Source organism: Euleptes europaea, chromosome 11 (genome assembly GCF_029931775.1).
Source record: "Euleptes europaea isolate rEulEur1 chromosome 11, rEulEur1.hap1, whole genome shotgun sequence".
NCBI classification, from domain to species: domain Eukaryota; kingdom Metazoa; phylum Chordata; class Lepidosauria; order Squamata; family Sphaerodactylidae; genus Euleptes; species Euleptes europaea.
The window spans coordinates 43,243,757-43,261,676 of record NC_079322.1 but is presented as its reverse complement, the minus strand read 5'-3'; the positions used below and the strand labels follow the sequence as shown (position 1 = coordinate 43,261,676).

Here is a 17,920-nt window from a genome sequence, read left to right as displayed (position 1 = left end):
AGTAGTATATAATCTACCAGGAAGAATCTTGTGCAGAAAAAAACTCTTGAACTAATGTGGTCTTTAGACCACAAGCAATTCTGTTAGAGAAAAGGAGAGTTCAATTGCTTTGGCAGACTCACATATTTTTCCCCAGCCTTGTTTGTCTAGCATAGTATCACAAAGCATTAAATGCTCACTGCCCACATAAGAGTATTTTCTATAAATTTTCTATTTTCACAGTGAAATGTACTGACTTGTATTATATATAACCAAACACACACAGCAATTCCTTGAGACAGCTTAATACCATTACAATGAAGATGTTCTAGTAACAACTGTGAATTCCTGGCAATTTCAAAAGCACATCTGATAATAAGTATTAATAATGACGAAGGAGAATTATTAGAGAAAAGTGATGCTTGCCTTTTTAGTCTTATTTTGACATCACAGAACATGATCTTTAGACAAAACAGTGTGGGCCTTTCCAGACCAATACTTTTTAGTGCTACATATGTTAACATATATTTGCTGTGTGAGGCCCAGCTTCCTCTCCCAAGGAAACTCTTGTGTTTGAGATGTCCCAGCCAGACAATGTACATCCTGGAATGTGACTATGAAAGTGTCATAAACCTGTTGTACAGTGCCCTTCCTGTAACTGTGCATGCTGTGATCTCAACAATAGTGCTCAGTTTGCAAAGAAAAGATTCTCATGTGAGCTAAAACCATATGAGGAACTGCCCCTTGTCATAGTCAGTCCCAGCAGCCAGTAATCAGAATTTGCCTTGAGATCAATCAATTTCAGTTACACTGACTTTTCTGTTTTGTAAAAGTTGAGTATCTCTTTTGTGTGCATATTCAGCCTTTAAAAAGGAGAGGGAAAGACAGCACTATGGCCATTCCCTGAACACAGGTAACCCAACCCTTTGTATGTGGTTATATTGCTATTGCCTCCGAATAGAGACTTGCAGGACTATTCCACAAAAGCAGAAATGCGACAAGGTCAACTGTCTGGGAAGGGGCCCCCTGTGTCCATTTGGTCTTCTAAAATGAAAAAATGTGGTGCTTTGCAGATTAGGTTTTCAATGCATGTAAATAGTTTGTAGATAAATCATATAGTACAGGGATAGGTAACTTGTAGGATGTGTACCAAACAGCGGCACAACATACCATTTTGCTTGCAGGGCCAGTTCTCTGCTCAAGCAACTGGGGAGAGCCCCCGAGTTCAAGGGTTCTAGGAGAAAGATGTTAAAGCTAATTTGCTGCGTGTTCATGCTCTTGGTATGCAGCAAAACACTGCAGAGCAGCCCCTAGTTCTGTGATGTAGAGACATTGCTTTTGTGGCATCCATTCCAAAGGCCCACTGCTACCCTCCCCCACACTGGAAGCTGCTCACTGTAGACTGTATTCACCCTCCGATAGATTTCTGGTTATCTATTTAGCCAGTGTGTAGCTTGCACCTATCTAAAATTAATTAGTTACCTTATGTACAGCAATCAGGGAGAAACACACACACACACACACACACACAGCATTCCTTTGTAATATGCAATGATGCCTGCCAGTTGCAGACATTGTTACCAAAATTGGAATCATTGGCAAAATAGAAACAGAGAGAATCCTAAATTTTTAAAAAAACTAATTATGAGAAACATTGTAAGTACCATGCTCTCTTCTAGTCAATCAAGTGTAGAGACACTTCACATGTTACCAGAAATTATAATCACATGAACGTTTTGTTTTTTTTTTGCTATGAAGCACATTTTGAAGTAAAAATGGTAGGATCAAATAAAAGCTGCTGTTTAGCTATTTTATAATTGGTTTGATCTCTATTTGCATGCTGTGCTCTATCAAGGTGTCCTGCTTTAAGCTTCAACTTTTCAGTGGTTGCTGCATTATACCAGGGAAGCCGAGTTCGCTCACAGTATTTCCTTCCTCTTTCTATTTGGCAACAGTCAATACTTTGGCAGCTTATTATCAATGAGGTACATCCCTGTGTGGCAAATTGTGAGCACTGTTCTCATATGGTGCTGCTTCCTTCATGCTGGTACAAATGTTTTCTCCCAATGTAACACTGACAGGATATGGTTTGAAAGGTACTCTGGACCATCATTGTTTTTAAGGAAACTCAAGTGTTGAATGAGGAGAATGTGGTTCCTCTCTTCCCCGCTCTGCAGTTGAATGGAACAGACATTTTCTTCATCCTTGGAAGGCTGATGCGAACCGCTCCTCTTTTCACTTTGCATCAGATTCCTGCATACGTTGTGGCATCAGCTACTGATAAAACTCAGTAAGCATCTCTCTCTCCCAGGGAAGCAACTTGCTTGGCATAAACATTCACTTAATTGAAAGTACTGCAGCTTGTGTGAACTCACACACGAGGCTCTATCCGATGAGAAAGCTCAAACAACATCTGCTGGTTGTCTATGATGTGCAAATGATGGACATAGGACTTCAGCTCCACGTGCTCTTTTGGGGCCACTTCGCTTCCTAATGATTAGACAAGAGAAAAATAAATAATAGAAGTTAAGTCTGCAATTTTCTTCTTTGCTTTTTTCTGAACTCAGGCCTTTGACACTCCCAAACCATTAAAGTTTGATTTCTAGCTAATTTTATTTCTGTGCTAATGAATTGTAGATGTGGCTAAAGATGGTAACTTCTGACCTTGCCTGGGCCTGTAGCTATTGGCTTCCCCATACCCGCTTTCATGCGGCCTCTAACCTAGAGAAGGAAGTTCAAATACATAAATTAGCTTAAGTGACCTGAGCAGCTAAATGCACTGGGAACAAGAAAGAGAAGAAGAGTTGGTTTTTATATGCTGACTTTCTCTACCATGTAAGGGAGAATCAAACCCGCTTACAATCACCTTCCCTGCCCCTCCCCACAACAGACATCCTGTGAGGTAGGTGGGGCTGAGAGAGAGTGACTAGCCCAAGGTCACCCAGCTGGCTTCATGTGTACGAGTGAGGAAACAAATCCAGTTCACCAGATTAGTCTCCGCCACTCATGTGGAGGAGTGGGGAGTCAATCCCGGTTCTCCACCACTCCAAACCACCACTCTTAACCACTACACCACGCTGGCTTTAAGGACTACTAAGAGGTAAAATTAATTGTACATTTCAGACTGCAAGTAACTTTCAGGATTCTATAAATCCTTGGAGCCTCAAGCAGGCTGACTTCTCCCCCTTTATCTGCTCTCTGAAGGGCAAGACAGGATTTCAAAATCATTCCCCTGCACCTCCATGATTCTTCACAGGCCTCCAGCTTCTATTTGCTCAATACACATTCATTTGATGAAGTGTCTCTCTAGTCCATGAAAACCTATGTCACTATAAATATTAGTCTTTAAGGTGCCACAAGACTCTGTTGCTTTGAGTAAAAGAAGAAGTTTATTTGGCCATAAGGCTGGTCAAAGAGATCTGTCTGGAAGGAGGCATTTTATACTTGTTCCAGTTTGGCTGGAAAGCATGCAAGCAATCTACTCACCAAACTGGTTGCGCCTGCAATGTCTCAGTGATCGGACTGTGTCTGCAATCATATGCTGTGAAAATGAAGCAAACAACGAGCATTCATATTAATATTAATCTAAGTGAAGCTTTTAAAAATAAGAACATTGTGGCACAGTGGTACAAATGCGTTAGTGCAGGAAGCAAGCTGTTTTCCTTTGCCAATCCTTGGCAATCACACAACACAAGATCTTACAGGAGGAAAGTGTCACAAAGGCTTCAATCATGAACTCACAGTTGCTTTTACAGGAAGGGCAAGCATCTGGATTCTGCATGTATCCAGAGCATAAGCATCATTTTTGTTTTCGGGCTGAAATCATAAGTAGTGTGAAGCTAGAGGCCCTAGTCCCCATTGCATAGAAATGCAGGACACATTTTTATTTTAAAAAGCCAACCGTCATCTTACATCAACACAGTAACTGCATTTGTACACTTTTATTTTATTTAATACATTTTAATCCTGCCTAGCTTCTAAGGAGCTAACGTTATTCTCTGCTTCTCCATTTTATCCTCATAACCACCCTGTGAGGTAGGATTAGGATGAGTGAGAATGACTGGCCCAAGATTAGCAGGTTTCAGTTCCCCTTAGTCTCCCAGATCCTGGTCTGACATTCTACACTACACTGATGTGCCAGATGTGTATAACAATTCTCCTAACTTGTGAAGTAGTAGGGATGCTTTTCAGAAATGTATGAAAACTGTATCTCCCTTCCCACTCCTCCATGGGGGCAGGGGAACTTGACAGAACCTGCGATTACTGCCTCCTTTTCAGCTCATGAATTCCTGAAGAGGCAGCAGCAACCTCTAGGTATCTCTCTGAGACTCACCCATAAAGGCAGATGACTGCCGCGACTATTCAATTGAGGAATCTAGGTAGGCTGAACAGACAAATGGCTCCTCACTATTTCTTTGGCAATACTAGAGGATATCTACCAACAGCAGAGTAGCCTACCCTGCCTGATATGAAAATGTGGTCCTTGCGTGATAATTTTGTCAATTTTGAAGCTCCATGATTCTACCCTGCAAGTACAGGAGTTGGCATTGTGCCCAAAAGTAAATATTCTGAGATTTTCAATTTTTATTCTTTTTACTTTAAGGCTGCAATATTAAGTTTGAAAGCATTTGGGCATCACTTGAACAAACTGCAGAAAATGAAGAAGGTTGGAGCAAGATTTGCAGTGATTAGAAAGCAGAACCTTCAGAACCGTACAGTGGTTCAGGACTAGCAAGAACTGCTTCTATTATTTTGGGGGTTTTAACACACACACACCCCAGTTGTTGTTGTTTTAAGATTTAAGATTTTTCTGCAAACCTGGAGAATTTCTCAGGTTTGTAGAAAGATCTGTCTTGTCTGTTCATGGTTCCTGTCTCTAGATTTAAGTATCCACAGATTTGGCCATGTTGAGAATCAGATATACAGATATGCCAATTTGCTTTATTTATTAACTTCATACAGATTTCCTCTAGTGCTTGGTGTACTGGCTATAACTTTGTTAGCCTTCAGAATAACTGATCAGTGCAGTATGTTGGCAAACATGTATAGATGTGTATGCATGCCATCACTCACAGTCATCACAACTACAATCACGTTCACTCAGCTTTCTGGCCAATAAGACAGGGGGATCTCTCACCTTTACTATCAGATACTTGTGTGCCTCCCTTAAGAGGGGAGCCTGCTTTCCCCTTTGATTATAACAGATTACACAATTTTTATAAAGGAAAGTAAAAACTGTAAGCTGCACGATGTCTTTTCTTCTAGCAAGATCTGGCAGCCTAGTTGTGAAAGAATAAAACTAACTATGATGTGATTCATGAGTCTACAGTCAATATCCCGTGGAGTCACATTACCATAACACTGTATTATCATATTTGCACCATGCTATAACAAGAAGCAACATTTCCTTTTTGAGCTTCAGGATCACTAGCCAAGAACTCAAATTAATCATGAGTATCCATTTGAGAAAACTGGGGTGGGTTTGTCACATATCCTGACCTAATATTCTGTTCACATGCACTACCCTTTTCTGTTACGTAAATATTTTAAAGGAAAGAGAGGGAGGAAAGGAGAGAAAATCTTTCCAATTTCTTTCCACATGTAAAATCTGGTTTTAGGATGCTTTTAACTGGCACAGATCCATGAAACTACATTGATTGATGCTAGCTGAGGGACAGTCTATAAGGTATTGCTGCAATTATTATTTGCTCACAGTTTGAATCTAAGCAGAGGACACAATCAGTTGGAACAAAACACTATTAAACTGAGTACACCAACTAATGTGAAGCAACCTGTCTACAATTAACTATGAGTACATGGCATCACACACACACAAAAAAAGCACAAGCAGCCTGACTGGACTCCAAATAAGCAGGACTGCTTACTGAAATTAGAATACATTTTGCTTAGTATAATGTAATGTAGGTCATCCTTCCATAGCCCCACGAGTTAGAAAATTAGAAAAATTCTGTGAAATGCAGCAGACAATAGTTCTGCACAGATGTCCCCCAACCTTTGCAAATGCTGTCATATTTATTTATTTACTTCATTTATAGCCCACCTTTCTCACTGAGACTCAAGGTGGATTACAGATTATAAAAGAACCCTTCAATCAAATAGCATGAGACATGTGATAGACAATGTAGTAGGATTAGGATTACAGAACTGGAAAACAACGTAAACAAACTGGTCTAAGGCCTGACATAACATGATACGGAAAGCGGGTTACAAAGGTAGAAGACAATGCAATAAAAACAAGGTGATACATACACTAAACAGTGCAATAGATTACAATCATATTTCCTTATCAAAGTGACCTCCTGAGCTGTTCCATTATACTACAGTTCTACCACCTTCATAAGAATTATAATAAGAATTAAGTAAATATCTCTTAAAATATCTGTATTTCATTTATCATAAAATCTGATAATCTGTTTTATTAATTTTTTCACATTGATAAATATAGAACAAGAAGAAGAGTTGGTTTTTATATGCCAACTTTCTCTACCACTTAAGGAAGAATCAAACTGGCTTACCTTCCCCTCCCCACAACTGACACCTTGTGAGGTAGGTGGGGCTGAGAGAGCTCTAAGTGACTAGCCCAAGGTTACCCAGCTGGCTTCATGTGTAGGAGTTGGGAAACCAACCCGGTTCTCCAGATTAGAGTCCACAACTCCAAACCACCGCTCTTAACAACTATACCACGCTGGCTCTAATGAAGCATCTAATGAAGCATCCAATGTATTATATCTTCTAAATTATATAACACGTCCTATTACTGTTGTCAAGACGAGGCTTCTAGATTCTAACCTCTATTTTCTTTAAATACTGACTGGCTTAATAACATTTGACTTTGATATGTCCTACAGTTTCCACACTGTGGCTGTTTTCTGACCTCATTTATTGGAATGAAATAATGTAATCATAATTATTTTATCAGCAATCTTGAACTGATAATTTTGCATGTACCCTCTTTTCAGTTAGTAAAACTGATGAATTCATCAACAAGGGCATTGCAGTGACAGTGGGCAACAACAGGGTGCAAGCTGAGGCAGAAATAGGCTACAATTACTGAATTAAACTTTCAAACAGACAAATAGTTTGGCAACTATACGGCATAGACTTGATTTATAGTAGTGCCCAACCCATTTACTAGGTAATTAAAAGAAGAACAGAATGAGTCAGGAGGCTGATGCAGGTCAATTACTGCTGCTCTTCACCACACCCCAAGGAACAGGGCACCTAATTTTTTCTACAAGCAGGATAGGTTTGAGTGCTAAAGCTCTCAAGACCTCTTACAAAGGCCTCTCACTTGACACTCATGGGTGACACCATGCATCACTACCTAACAGAACAGGTGCCAGTTGTGACTGAATACAATCTTCAAGTGACGTTAAGCCTCTTCCCTTTTATAGCCTGTGGACAGACTGCAGGGATGCAGTTCTCATCCATATCAACTCCTGATACAGTCCAACCCCAATAAACAATGCAGAGGGATAATTACCCAGGCTTGGGGCATTCAGAAGCACAGGTTTCAATGAGGGTCATTTCACTTTAGTTTTCCTTGCTCAGCTCTTTCTTTAACCCATTCCCTGCAAGAACATGACCGAGCCTCTGCTTACTGGCAGAACTTGTATTTTAATATGATATTATTTTCCCCTCGCCCACCACCAACCAAGCAGATCCATTTCTTAGTTGCCAATGGCAGTAAAATTGACAAAGTATTTTGCAGATGTAATATGTGAGCAGAAACACCAAAACAACAATAGAGTATATAAGGAATGCTGCGTGCATTTAAGGCCGTTTTAATTTACATGTGATATACCTCTAACAGTGCTTAATAAATCAAACAGCGACTCAAAGCATGCTAACGTGGTCGTACGTAAGTCAATGTGGGGCAAGAAAGGCTTATGACACTTTAAAGACTAATTGATTTATTGTAGCATAAGTTTTCAGGACAGAGGGACAGAGGTGGTCTCTGATCTGATCAACTGGGTTTGATTCCCAACTCCTTCACATGAGCGGTGGATGCTAATTTGGAGAATTGGGTTGGTTTCCCCACTCTTACACACGAAGCCAGCTTGGTGACCTTGGGCAAGTCACAGCTCTGTTAGAGCTCTCTCAGCCCCACCTACCTCACAGGGTGTCTGTTGTGGGGAGGGGAAGGGAAGGTGATTGTAAGCCGGTTTGAGTGTCCCTTAAGTGGATGGGAAAGTTGGTATATAAAAACCAACTCCTCCTCCTCCTTCCAAGACACCTTGTTATCTTGCTTCCATCAGACTAACATGCTCAACACCCATAGAATTTATTAAATGTATGTGCATATTTTTGCAGGTAATTTAAAAAAGCTCACCTAAATTGTTCTGAGTTAATAAATTAATGATTCTACTATCGCTTACTCACAGATAGGGTTGCCAGCTCTGGGTTGGGAAATATCTGGAGACTTCGGGAGTGGAGCCTGAGGAGGGCAGGGTTTTAAGAGGGGAGGGACTTCAATGCCATAGAGTCCAGCTGGAAAGCGTCCATTTTCTCCAGGTGAACTGATCTCTATCAGATGGCGATCATTTGTAATAGCAGGAGATCCCCAGCTACTACCTGGAGGTTGGCAACCCTACTTACAGAGAACATTTATAAATATGGCTAGGTATATATTGTTTCAGAACTATGGGGAAAAGTCCTCCATGTCCATCCTCTGATTTCTTTTTTTGCAGACTCATATACTATGAAATTAGAATCCAATAGTAAAAACTGATATTAAGACAGTAAAATGGATGACAGACAAAAGCCTGAATATTTGGTTAAAAGAAATCATTCTACTGCTGAATATTGAGCTGAATAAAATGAGGAATGTATTTGCTTCTAAAGACACCCATGTTATACAAGAGAAAGAATAATACAACTGCGTAAAGAAAAGACGATGAGAGATAAAACAGCAATAGCCAAATTTAATAAAGGGAAATATTACCTACCAGCTTCTCAAAGTTAACAAGGTTATCCAGAAAAGTTTTATTTCCTTCATGTATAAATGTTACATCTAAAAAACAAAACAAAACATTGTTCAGTTGTTATGCTCAGCAACACCACATGGTGACTGTATTAAAATATTTTGGTGAATATCGTTTCATGTTATACCATTTGTGTTTCTAAAACAGAAGGTTTTTTAAAATCCTGAAAGTGACCTGACATTTACATTACTGCGTCACTTCCTACCCATTTCCTCTTGAAATCCACTGTTTGTAAACTAAAAACCTCTAGGGTGTGTTTTTTTAAGTCTTTGAAAGATGGGTCCTTCCATTCTCCACCCACTGAAACATAGCCTCTCTTGATTAAAACCAAGCAAGAAATAGGATAGCCTTGTTAGGGGAAGCTTTGCTGCAAAGTCAATCTCCCCATTTGGAGCATGTGTTTTAAGTATCCCACTTCTGCTTTTGCATCAATAATGAACAAGCTACAAAGACTATAGAACTCTGACTAACAGGTTTCCAATGAAGTAGGATAGAGATGAATAACTAGCGCAGTGATGGCAAACCTTTTAGAGACCGAGTGCCCAAACTGCAACCAAAAACCCACTTATTTATCGCCGAGTGCCAATGCGGCAATTTAACCTGAATACCACCCCCAGAGGGAGAGGCTAGGGTTGCCAAGTTCCTCTTCGCCATGAGTGGGAGGTTTTTGGGGTGGCGCCTGAGGAGGGCGGGGTTTGGGGAAGGACTTCAGTGCCATAGAGTCCAATTGCCAAAGTGGCAATTTTTTCCAGGGGAACTGATCTCTATTGGTTGGAGATCACCTGTAATAGCAGATCTCCAGCTAGTACCTGGAGATTGGCAACTAGTTCCTTAGTGTTTTCTCTCTACATATCAAGACAAATGGAAAGGTGTTTGGAGGATAGCTTGTGGGCATTTCAAAGTGGAATAGGACTACACGCCCCTCCGCCCGCACAGACCCAGAGGGTGCTGGAGAAGCCGCTGGAGGGAAAGAAGGAAGGAAGGAAGGAAAGAAGGGAAGGGAGGGGGAAAGGGAAGGAAGGGAGGGAGAGAAAGAAAGAAAAAGAGAGAGAAAGGGAGAAAGAAATGGAGCAAGGGAGAGAAAGAAAAGGCAGAGGGAGACAGAAAAAGAAAGAGGCCATTTATGCATGGGAGGTTTTGCCTTGGATTTGCCACTCGGTGGGGCTCGGCGGCAGGCTTGTGAGAGGCAAGCAGGGTGGGGCAGAGGGCGCCTCCTTCGCACCCACCGACCAGCCATGCCCCTCTGCCCGCACAGGCCCAGAGGGTGCCGGAGAAGCCGCCGGCCATGCCGAGTGTGAGCGCTCGGCTTCTGTTCCCCGCTCTCCCACCCGCCTGGCTGGCCGCGCACGCTCCAGCGGCAGCAATGGCAGCAGCTTCTGTGGGAGAGTCCGGGGGCCACAGCCAATGATGTCGGAGGTTCCCCACCCCTGGGCTACAGCCTCCCCCATCCGGGGTGGGGCAGAGCCAGAAAGGCCAGCGGCTTGGAGGAACAGTGCGTGCCGGCAGAAAGGGCTACGCGTGCCGGAAGTGGCACCCGTGCCATAGGTTCGCCAACACGGAACTAGCGCATCACGACAAAAATCAAACTTGTAAAATATCACCCAAGCCTCCAGTTGCCTACCTGAAAGGTGAAAGAATGATGGGAAGGTAGTAAAGGGGCTGTCAATAAGTCTACCAATTGTCACCCTCCTCTCTGAATATCCCTCCAGTTATTTGCCCTGGCAATTTAACCTGTGCCATAATATACGGCACTGCAAAGGTGCCCCTCAAATGTTTTTCCTTTAAACCTCATTCAGGGCTTGCCACAGCCAAACAGGCACGCTGTAGTTCAATTCTTCCCATACTGTTTTGCTCTCCCTCCACCCTCTACTGCTGGAACCCAGGTGCAACATCACATATATACTCCCACTGCACTGCCTTGCCTGCCCCATCACTAAATCGAAAAGGAGGTGAAATTGTTACTGTCATTGTTAATAAAGTAAACTGCTGAAGACTGAAGAGTTATTCTTTTCACATGTTCTTTAAAGACTTCAGGGGAAACCTTTGGGAGGGCAGGGGAAGAATGCAAGAAGAAAAGAAATTTGCTTTGCTGCCAAAACGTATGAGTCTAGATAAATTCAGTGGAGCAGAAAATTACATCTGAGCTACGATGTAAAAGCGAAACAGTGTTTTATTAAATATTTGAAAATATCCGCCAGATATCCAAAAGCAGTGTCTGTGAAACAACAAGGATTAGTATAGAAATTCAATAACCTTAAAAGGGGTCTTTCTGGCACATTACTCCCCCCCCCCTTAATAGAAGGGTTATTTCAAATGTTCACTAATTCCTACATGCCTTACTTTTACTTAAATGTGTTAATTCTCCTCCCTTTTCCTTGATGAGCCAAACCACGACTACTGAACTGTGGATCAAGCCCAAATGACACACTGATGTTTTCGTTCTGCCCTTCTTTCTAGTTGTCTAAGGTATTGATACCAGGCCTTTTTGTCTCCCTTTGGATTTTCATCTTTGGTTCCCCTTCCCATAATCCTTTGCAAATATATTGTTGTGAGATACAAGAATGCTATGACTTGGAGCTGCCCTCTAGGTCAGATTAATTCGGACATTCCAGAGTCTAGTTGTACCATCCTCAAAGTCTAAACATCCAAAAGACACTGGTATCAGAGATTATCCTTGATGGTGAGCTGGCAGGTGCCCGATGTTCTTTGAGATAGGGCAAGGGGCATAATTCTCATGTGACATGTGTACTCCCCCCAGCCTGGATACTTTTTTTTTTGATTGACATTAGTTATCTTTCCTATGGACACAAAAGGGTATGTAAACTAATGTATCTCTTTACTCTGGGCTACATGCCAAATTATTAACATTATATTATGCATAATTAGTTACTCATGTGTACTGCTATGTATGTTTCTTTTCATTTTGCTTTATAGTATAATAAATAGTTATAGAATCTCTATCCTTCCCCTCCCGCTCCTCTCTCTGGATCTGGACAGCCAACCATTCACTCCATCCAGCCCACAAACTCAGGGGAACCTGAGTGCCAAGAAAAACCCTCCTGGACACAAGATGCCTTCCACACTAATCATGTAAGCATTGTGCTTACACCCATAATTCAATGCTATTTGTGGATTACAGATAAAGACAACCATGTAAACATACTATAAGGACCATTTCCTCCTACATGAACCTGCTTGAACACTGAGATTTCTGTTGTAGGTCCTGTTCTTTTCCCCAAATTTCTGAGGTAAGATGCATGGTCGTGAGGGACAGGGCCTTTTATGAGGTGGCACTTTGGTTATGGAACTCCCACCTGACTGCTATTGACCTGGCACCCTTTTTTTTAATTTTAGGCATGAAGTGAAAATATGTTTATTCTTCTGGGCCTTTATAAATTAGTTTTGGGGGCTTTTTGTTCTCCATCATTGGCATACTATTCAACCCAATGAAACTATTCAGCTTTGTACTACAATTGGTTATGAACCATACATTCACACAAACCATGCTGCATTGTTTGAGGCTATGCTATCACCACTCTGGTATGCTTCGCCAAAGCAATAGGTATAGTTGTACCTAGGTATAGGTATAGTTGTACCTAGAGCCCAGAGTCCACATGGATCAACTGCTGTATCACCACCAATACCACTAGTGCCGTAACTCCTTTGATGAGTCACAACTCTTGGCACCCTATTCCTAAACTGGGAACTGTGGCAGTGGTATGACTAGTTTGCTGGACAGGACCTGGGGAATGCAGCCTCTTAACCAGGGTTTGGCTTTCTACAGCATTAAATATGGGGGCACAGCAGAGTCCTTTAATAGATTATGTACTAAGACTAAGCTTTTGCAATAAAGAAGCCATTGATGTCTTTTATATTTTACAAAATATAGTGAATTAATCCTATTATACCAAGTTTTTAAAAACAAATGGTCCAGGCTGCAATTCCTTGCCTACAAAAATAGGTACCTATGGCAATGGATACTGACTCATCCTACAAATCTGTTACATACGCATCTTTCCAAAGGAGGCTATGAAATGAGAGAGACAGAGAGATTTTCCAGTTTCATAAATACAGTAATGTAGAAAAAGATATCTAGTTTACAATTCCATGAAGGAAATTAAGTGGATGATACATAATGGTTGTCCTATTCAACTTTCACTGAGATAAACAGACAATTTAAAAGATATGTCTTAACACAAAGTTAGGGAAGTTGGAAACAAAGGCCAGCTATCAATCATATAGTAGGATGGAATGATCAAGAGAACTGGAGTGCTTGACAGTAATATTGAACACTGTTATGTGCTCTCTTAAAGATGCACCCATGTGTGAACTATATCCATTATACTTAGCCTACAGGATACTTAGCCTACAGGGATACAAAATCACTAACACAATCTAGAGCAAGGCATCTTATTGGGAATTTGGTATTCGTATTACTGGTCACTGTTTGAGCTATTATTTATAGTAAATAACTTCCAACACAAGAAGATTGCATCAATTATGCAAAACCAAAGAGAACATAGGTTACAACAGCACAACAGAGGAATTCCCTTGACAGAATTAAAATATCGGACAATACAGTACATATAGTGGGGCAGTAACTGTTTTTAAATCCATATGTTATTAACAGTGACATATCACAATTATTGGGAAACATGGTGTGAAATACATAAACATAGGGGGAAATGAATATTTACTAGGGGGGAATAACAGATATTGATCAAAGTAACCACTTCTAATTCCCAGCCCAAGAGCCTTCAGCTAAAGCTTTCAAGAAGTATCTTTACTGACTATTCATTTGCCAGCTCATAGCCAATAAAAAGATCAAGAAGAGAGGCCATCTATAATAAGTATGTAGTTCATACATTTTCAATAAGGACACATTACTGGTCCAAATATTTGTTGAATGCTACTTATAAGCTTAAAAATATCACTGCACATTTTGTCAGTAACTTATAAAGTCTATGGAAGGCGTATTACATGGATAAAAGAGCTCAAAATATACAATATTACCTTTAAGGAGTAAAGGCATGAAGGGGATTTTTGGAGACTTCATTTTCTTGAATGTATCCCTGTAGGCTTTGTGATTCAGGGAAGGATCCTACAAAAACAATTTGGTTGTAATGAAAGGAAAGAAGAAAAATCAATATGCTTTTTAAAAGAACGATATGAAATCCATTTCATGCCCCTGAGCTCAACATGTCTTAGATATGGAAGGTTTCCTTGAAATATGAGACAGATAAAGGTTTCATAAAGAAGACTTACTAAATGAACCAAGATATGTTCAAATATGTATGCAACTACCATGCCCCTTGTAAGATGTATAAAGTCTGCTAAAAAGCTGAGGATAGGAAATCTCAGCTCTAAAATGGCATTGTTTCCATTATGTGATAACACAATTAGGAAAAAGCAAGTCTTTTCTACAGAAAGTGTTATACTTACTGTCAAACTTTCAAGTTCAGTGAAGAGCTTCTTAAATTTTCCAGGAATTCTCTATGATACAGGGGGAAATCAAAAGTATTCACGTAAGCAAAAAAAAAAAAAACATTTTTCCAGCAACAGTCTTCCACATATGTGGTATGTCTAACAAAAAATATATCAAGAGACCACTTTCTCTGTTAGTCACTTCTTTCTTACTACTACAATTCCCCATTATGAATAATGCCACCTTGCCTTTCGAGATACATGATTATTTTAAGATAATTGCTTCCTAACATCTGTGTTCACTTTATTCAGTGATTTCTCAGTCTACCTCGTGTTTTAAAAAGATTTTTCTGTCCTTCAGTGTTACTCCTCTGAAGATGCCTGCCACAGCTGCTGGCGAAACGTCAGGAAAGAAAATACCAAGACCACGGTCACACAGCCTGGATAACCTACAAGAACCAATGAACTCTGACCGTGAAAGCCTTCGACAATATTTTTCTTGATGGTTAATTGAAAGAAGCATCTTTAGCACCATACTAGGGTTAGCCCTAGTTCACTACCTGTAGCACTATTACTTTTGGCGCACAGAGGATAACTGCTGCATGGAAAGGAAGGGTGAAGACCTGTTGACTTTTTTAAAAACAGAAGGGGATATGCTTTCATATGGTAGAAATGCAATCACATACTACCAAAAGGCAGGGGGGCATTGCTGCAGAAATATAGTAATTATTTGGTGTTCGCCAGGTTTTAAACTCGGGAGGGAATGTGCTGCTCGTAACAGCGATGTCAAAGACAGTAATGGGGTATGACACTAATACAACACTATTCCACACAGTGCTCCAAGCCAGAAAAATATTTGTTATCTTGAGGAAAAGATAATTGCCTCTCATGGAATATTGCCTGGACAGTGCAATACTCCCCCACAGCAGAGGGGCGAGGCTTGCTTATATAGCTCCTTTCAATATGCCTTCCCATTTGCACAGCTACTATTCAGCTGGCCAATCACTGGCTTGTGCCTTATTTGAAGAGGGACTGGGACAAATTAATTCCTGGATTCATAGCCATAAATGCTTCTTTTCTTAATTCCACCAAAACAATCCCTGCCCCAAAGTTAAACACTCAATACTCCTTTTCATAAAAATGTCTAGGAAAACATTTCTCTTCAGATACTGTGATTTATATTATCCTTCTATCAAACCAATCAGACTTAGGTTAAGCCTTCCATAGTAAGTCTACTCTATAAAGTAACAGATGCTATGGAAGCAGCAGCACTAGGAAGCAGCACTAGCCTTCCACACAGAATATGCATGAAGTGCATGTAGGGCTATTCACTGGTACTTAATTAATTTTGCATAATAATTCTGGCTTGGATTCTAAGCAGTGCAAGGACAGCCATGCTTGAGGAAGGAAACTGTCCTGCCTCCCCCTCCCACTGCAGTTTTCCGTGTTCCCTATTGTGCTGCTGTGGGTCACTGGATCCCCAGCAACAGTGTGAGGGGAGAGGTAGTCTGCAGAGGGGGCAGGTAAAAATCACCATCTTTTCCTCCACAAACAGAAATGCCATTCCACTGAAGGAGTTGCTGTTGTCCTTAGGATTGAAGTCTCTTGTTTTTATCCGTTTGTCTTCCATGTGAATTTGATCAATATATGAGTAAAATTTAAACATGATGACAAATCTAAAGAATGAAATTCACAACAATCTTGAAAAATGTTGTCCTCTTCTTCACTGCACAAGCAACCTCTTACTTAACAGGAGTCCTGCCTCATTTCCTCAGCTTAACACTACCCAAATACTACCCATGATTGTATAACCATACCAGGTTGTGGGAACTGTGACTGTTAATTAACAATGCTTCCTTTCATTCAGTCATATACATCAGTGATGGGTCTCTTTAAAGAAAGGAGCAGCTGGAAAGACTATCATTTTGAAATGCTTTAGTCAATTGTGCAAAAAAAAATTTTTTTGCTTTGGTCACGTTACCCTTAACTATGTTCTGACATCTTATTTAATATCAGAGTGAGCTGCTTCTGATGTTTTGGTGCCATAAGGAGGCTGCTTGAAACTGTCTCTATATGGGAACTGTGCCAGCTCTACTTGGCAAGCCATGGTTAACATTCAAACTCACCATACATTTTGGGGCCGCATTGCGTGGTTTCATTTCACACTGACACCAACCATACTTTGCAACACAGCAGAAACAATCCAATAGAAATCAAATAAGCTCACTATGTGAAGTACAGCCAACCAAATTCTATGCTTCAGCCTATATCATTAATTTGATTACATCACAGCCCCTTTCAGCATAAGTAGTTTAATCTCAGAGACCTTCCTTTGTCCTTATTCCATTTTTTTTGAGAATTTTAGCACTTTTTGCATGATTTGTGTCTCCAATTAACTGCATCTGCACTTTTCTTTCCTGATTTAAATTAAAAGACAATGTGACAAAACAAACATCTGAAAGAGGTTTTTTTTTTAAAATCAATGTAACACTCTTATTACCTCCCATGTCTGAGAAAGTCGGCTGATGGATGCAGTGTTGAGACCCATAACAATGGCAAAGAATGAGTTCAGATTTCTTTGGGCTTTGCAGCTATGACATGGAAAAAAATTGTGTCACTTCCTGTTTATATAAATATCATATTATTTGGAAAGGTATGCTATATTAACTGTTCCTACCATATTACACCAACAAAGCTGTCTTTTATGCTTCGCCAATTTCAAGACTACTGTTCTTTGCCCTTCCTCATCATTTGTAGGTCTTTCTCTACCTCACTCTTATTGCCAGAAGTGTAACTTATCCCTAATATCAAAACCCGACCACCTTTTCACTGGTGTTCAATAGAGTGCTGTGTAGAATTAATTTCTATTTTCCACAGTTCAGAATTTTTTTTACACCTACCCGTATATACCCGTGTATAAGCCGACCCGCGTATAAGCCGAGGTGCCTAATTTCTCCCTGAAAATTGGGGAAAAATTAGGCACCCGCGTATAAGCCGAGGGTCGGCTTATAACCCCTCCCCCCCCCGCAGGCTTACCTGACAGGGCTCTCCAGCGGCGAGGGTCCGGCGGCGGCGCGGCCCGGGGGGGCCTGGGCAGCCTTCCTGCGGCTGCAGGAGTCTGCCCAGGCCGCTCCCGGCGGGAGGAAGCGGCGGCGAGGCCCAGGGGGACCCGGAGCAGCCTTCCTGCGGCTGCAGGAGGCTGCCCAAGGCCCCTCCCGCCCGAAAAAAATGGCAGCGGGGGCGGGAAGGGCCGGGGCAGCCATCCTGCGGCTGCAGGAGGCTGCCCAAGGCCCCTCCCACCCGGGAAAAATGGCGGGGGGGCGGGAAGGGCCGGGGCAGCCTTCCTGCAGCCGCAGGATGGCTGCCCAAGGCCCCTCCCGCCCGAAAAAAATGGCGGCGGGGGCCGGGGGGGCCGGGGCAGCCATCCTGCAGCTGCAGGAGGCTGCCCCAGCCCGCACCCGGCGGCAGGAAGCGGCACGGGCCCGGCGGCGGCGGTAAGTTTCCCCCCTCCC

General features: G+C 41.5%; 1 protein-coding gene across 1 annotated transcript in view; it reads right to left on the bottom strand.

Moving 5' to 3' along the window:
• Positions 1–2,213: 2,213 nt before the first annotated feature.
• The window catches only part of RAPGEF5 (Rap guanine nucleotide exchange factor 5), a 141,698-nt gene continuing 125,991 nt past the window's right edge, over positions 2,214–17,920 (bottom strand). Inside the window, exons 21-26 of the mRNA XM_056857527.1 lie at positions 16,909–16,999; positions 14,427–14,477; positions 13,998–14,085; positions 8,949–9,013; positions 3,466–3,520; positions 2,214–2,469 (exon numbers count right to left, since the gene is read on the bottom strand). Coding sequence (XP_056713505.1) covers positions 2,351–2,469; positions 3,466–3,520; positions 8,949–9,013; positions 13,998–14,085; positions 14,427–14,477; positions 16,909–16,999 — 469 coding nt within the window. The 3' untranslated portion in view covers positions 2,214–2,350. The remainder of the gene's footprint in view (positions 2,470–3,465; positions 3,521–8,948; positions 9,014–13,997; positions 14,086–14,426; positions 14,478–16,908; positions 17,000–17,920) is intronic.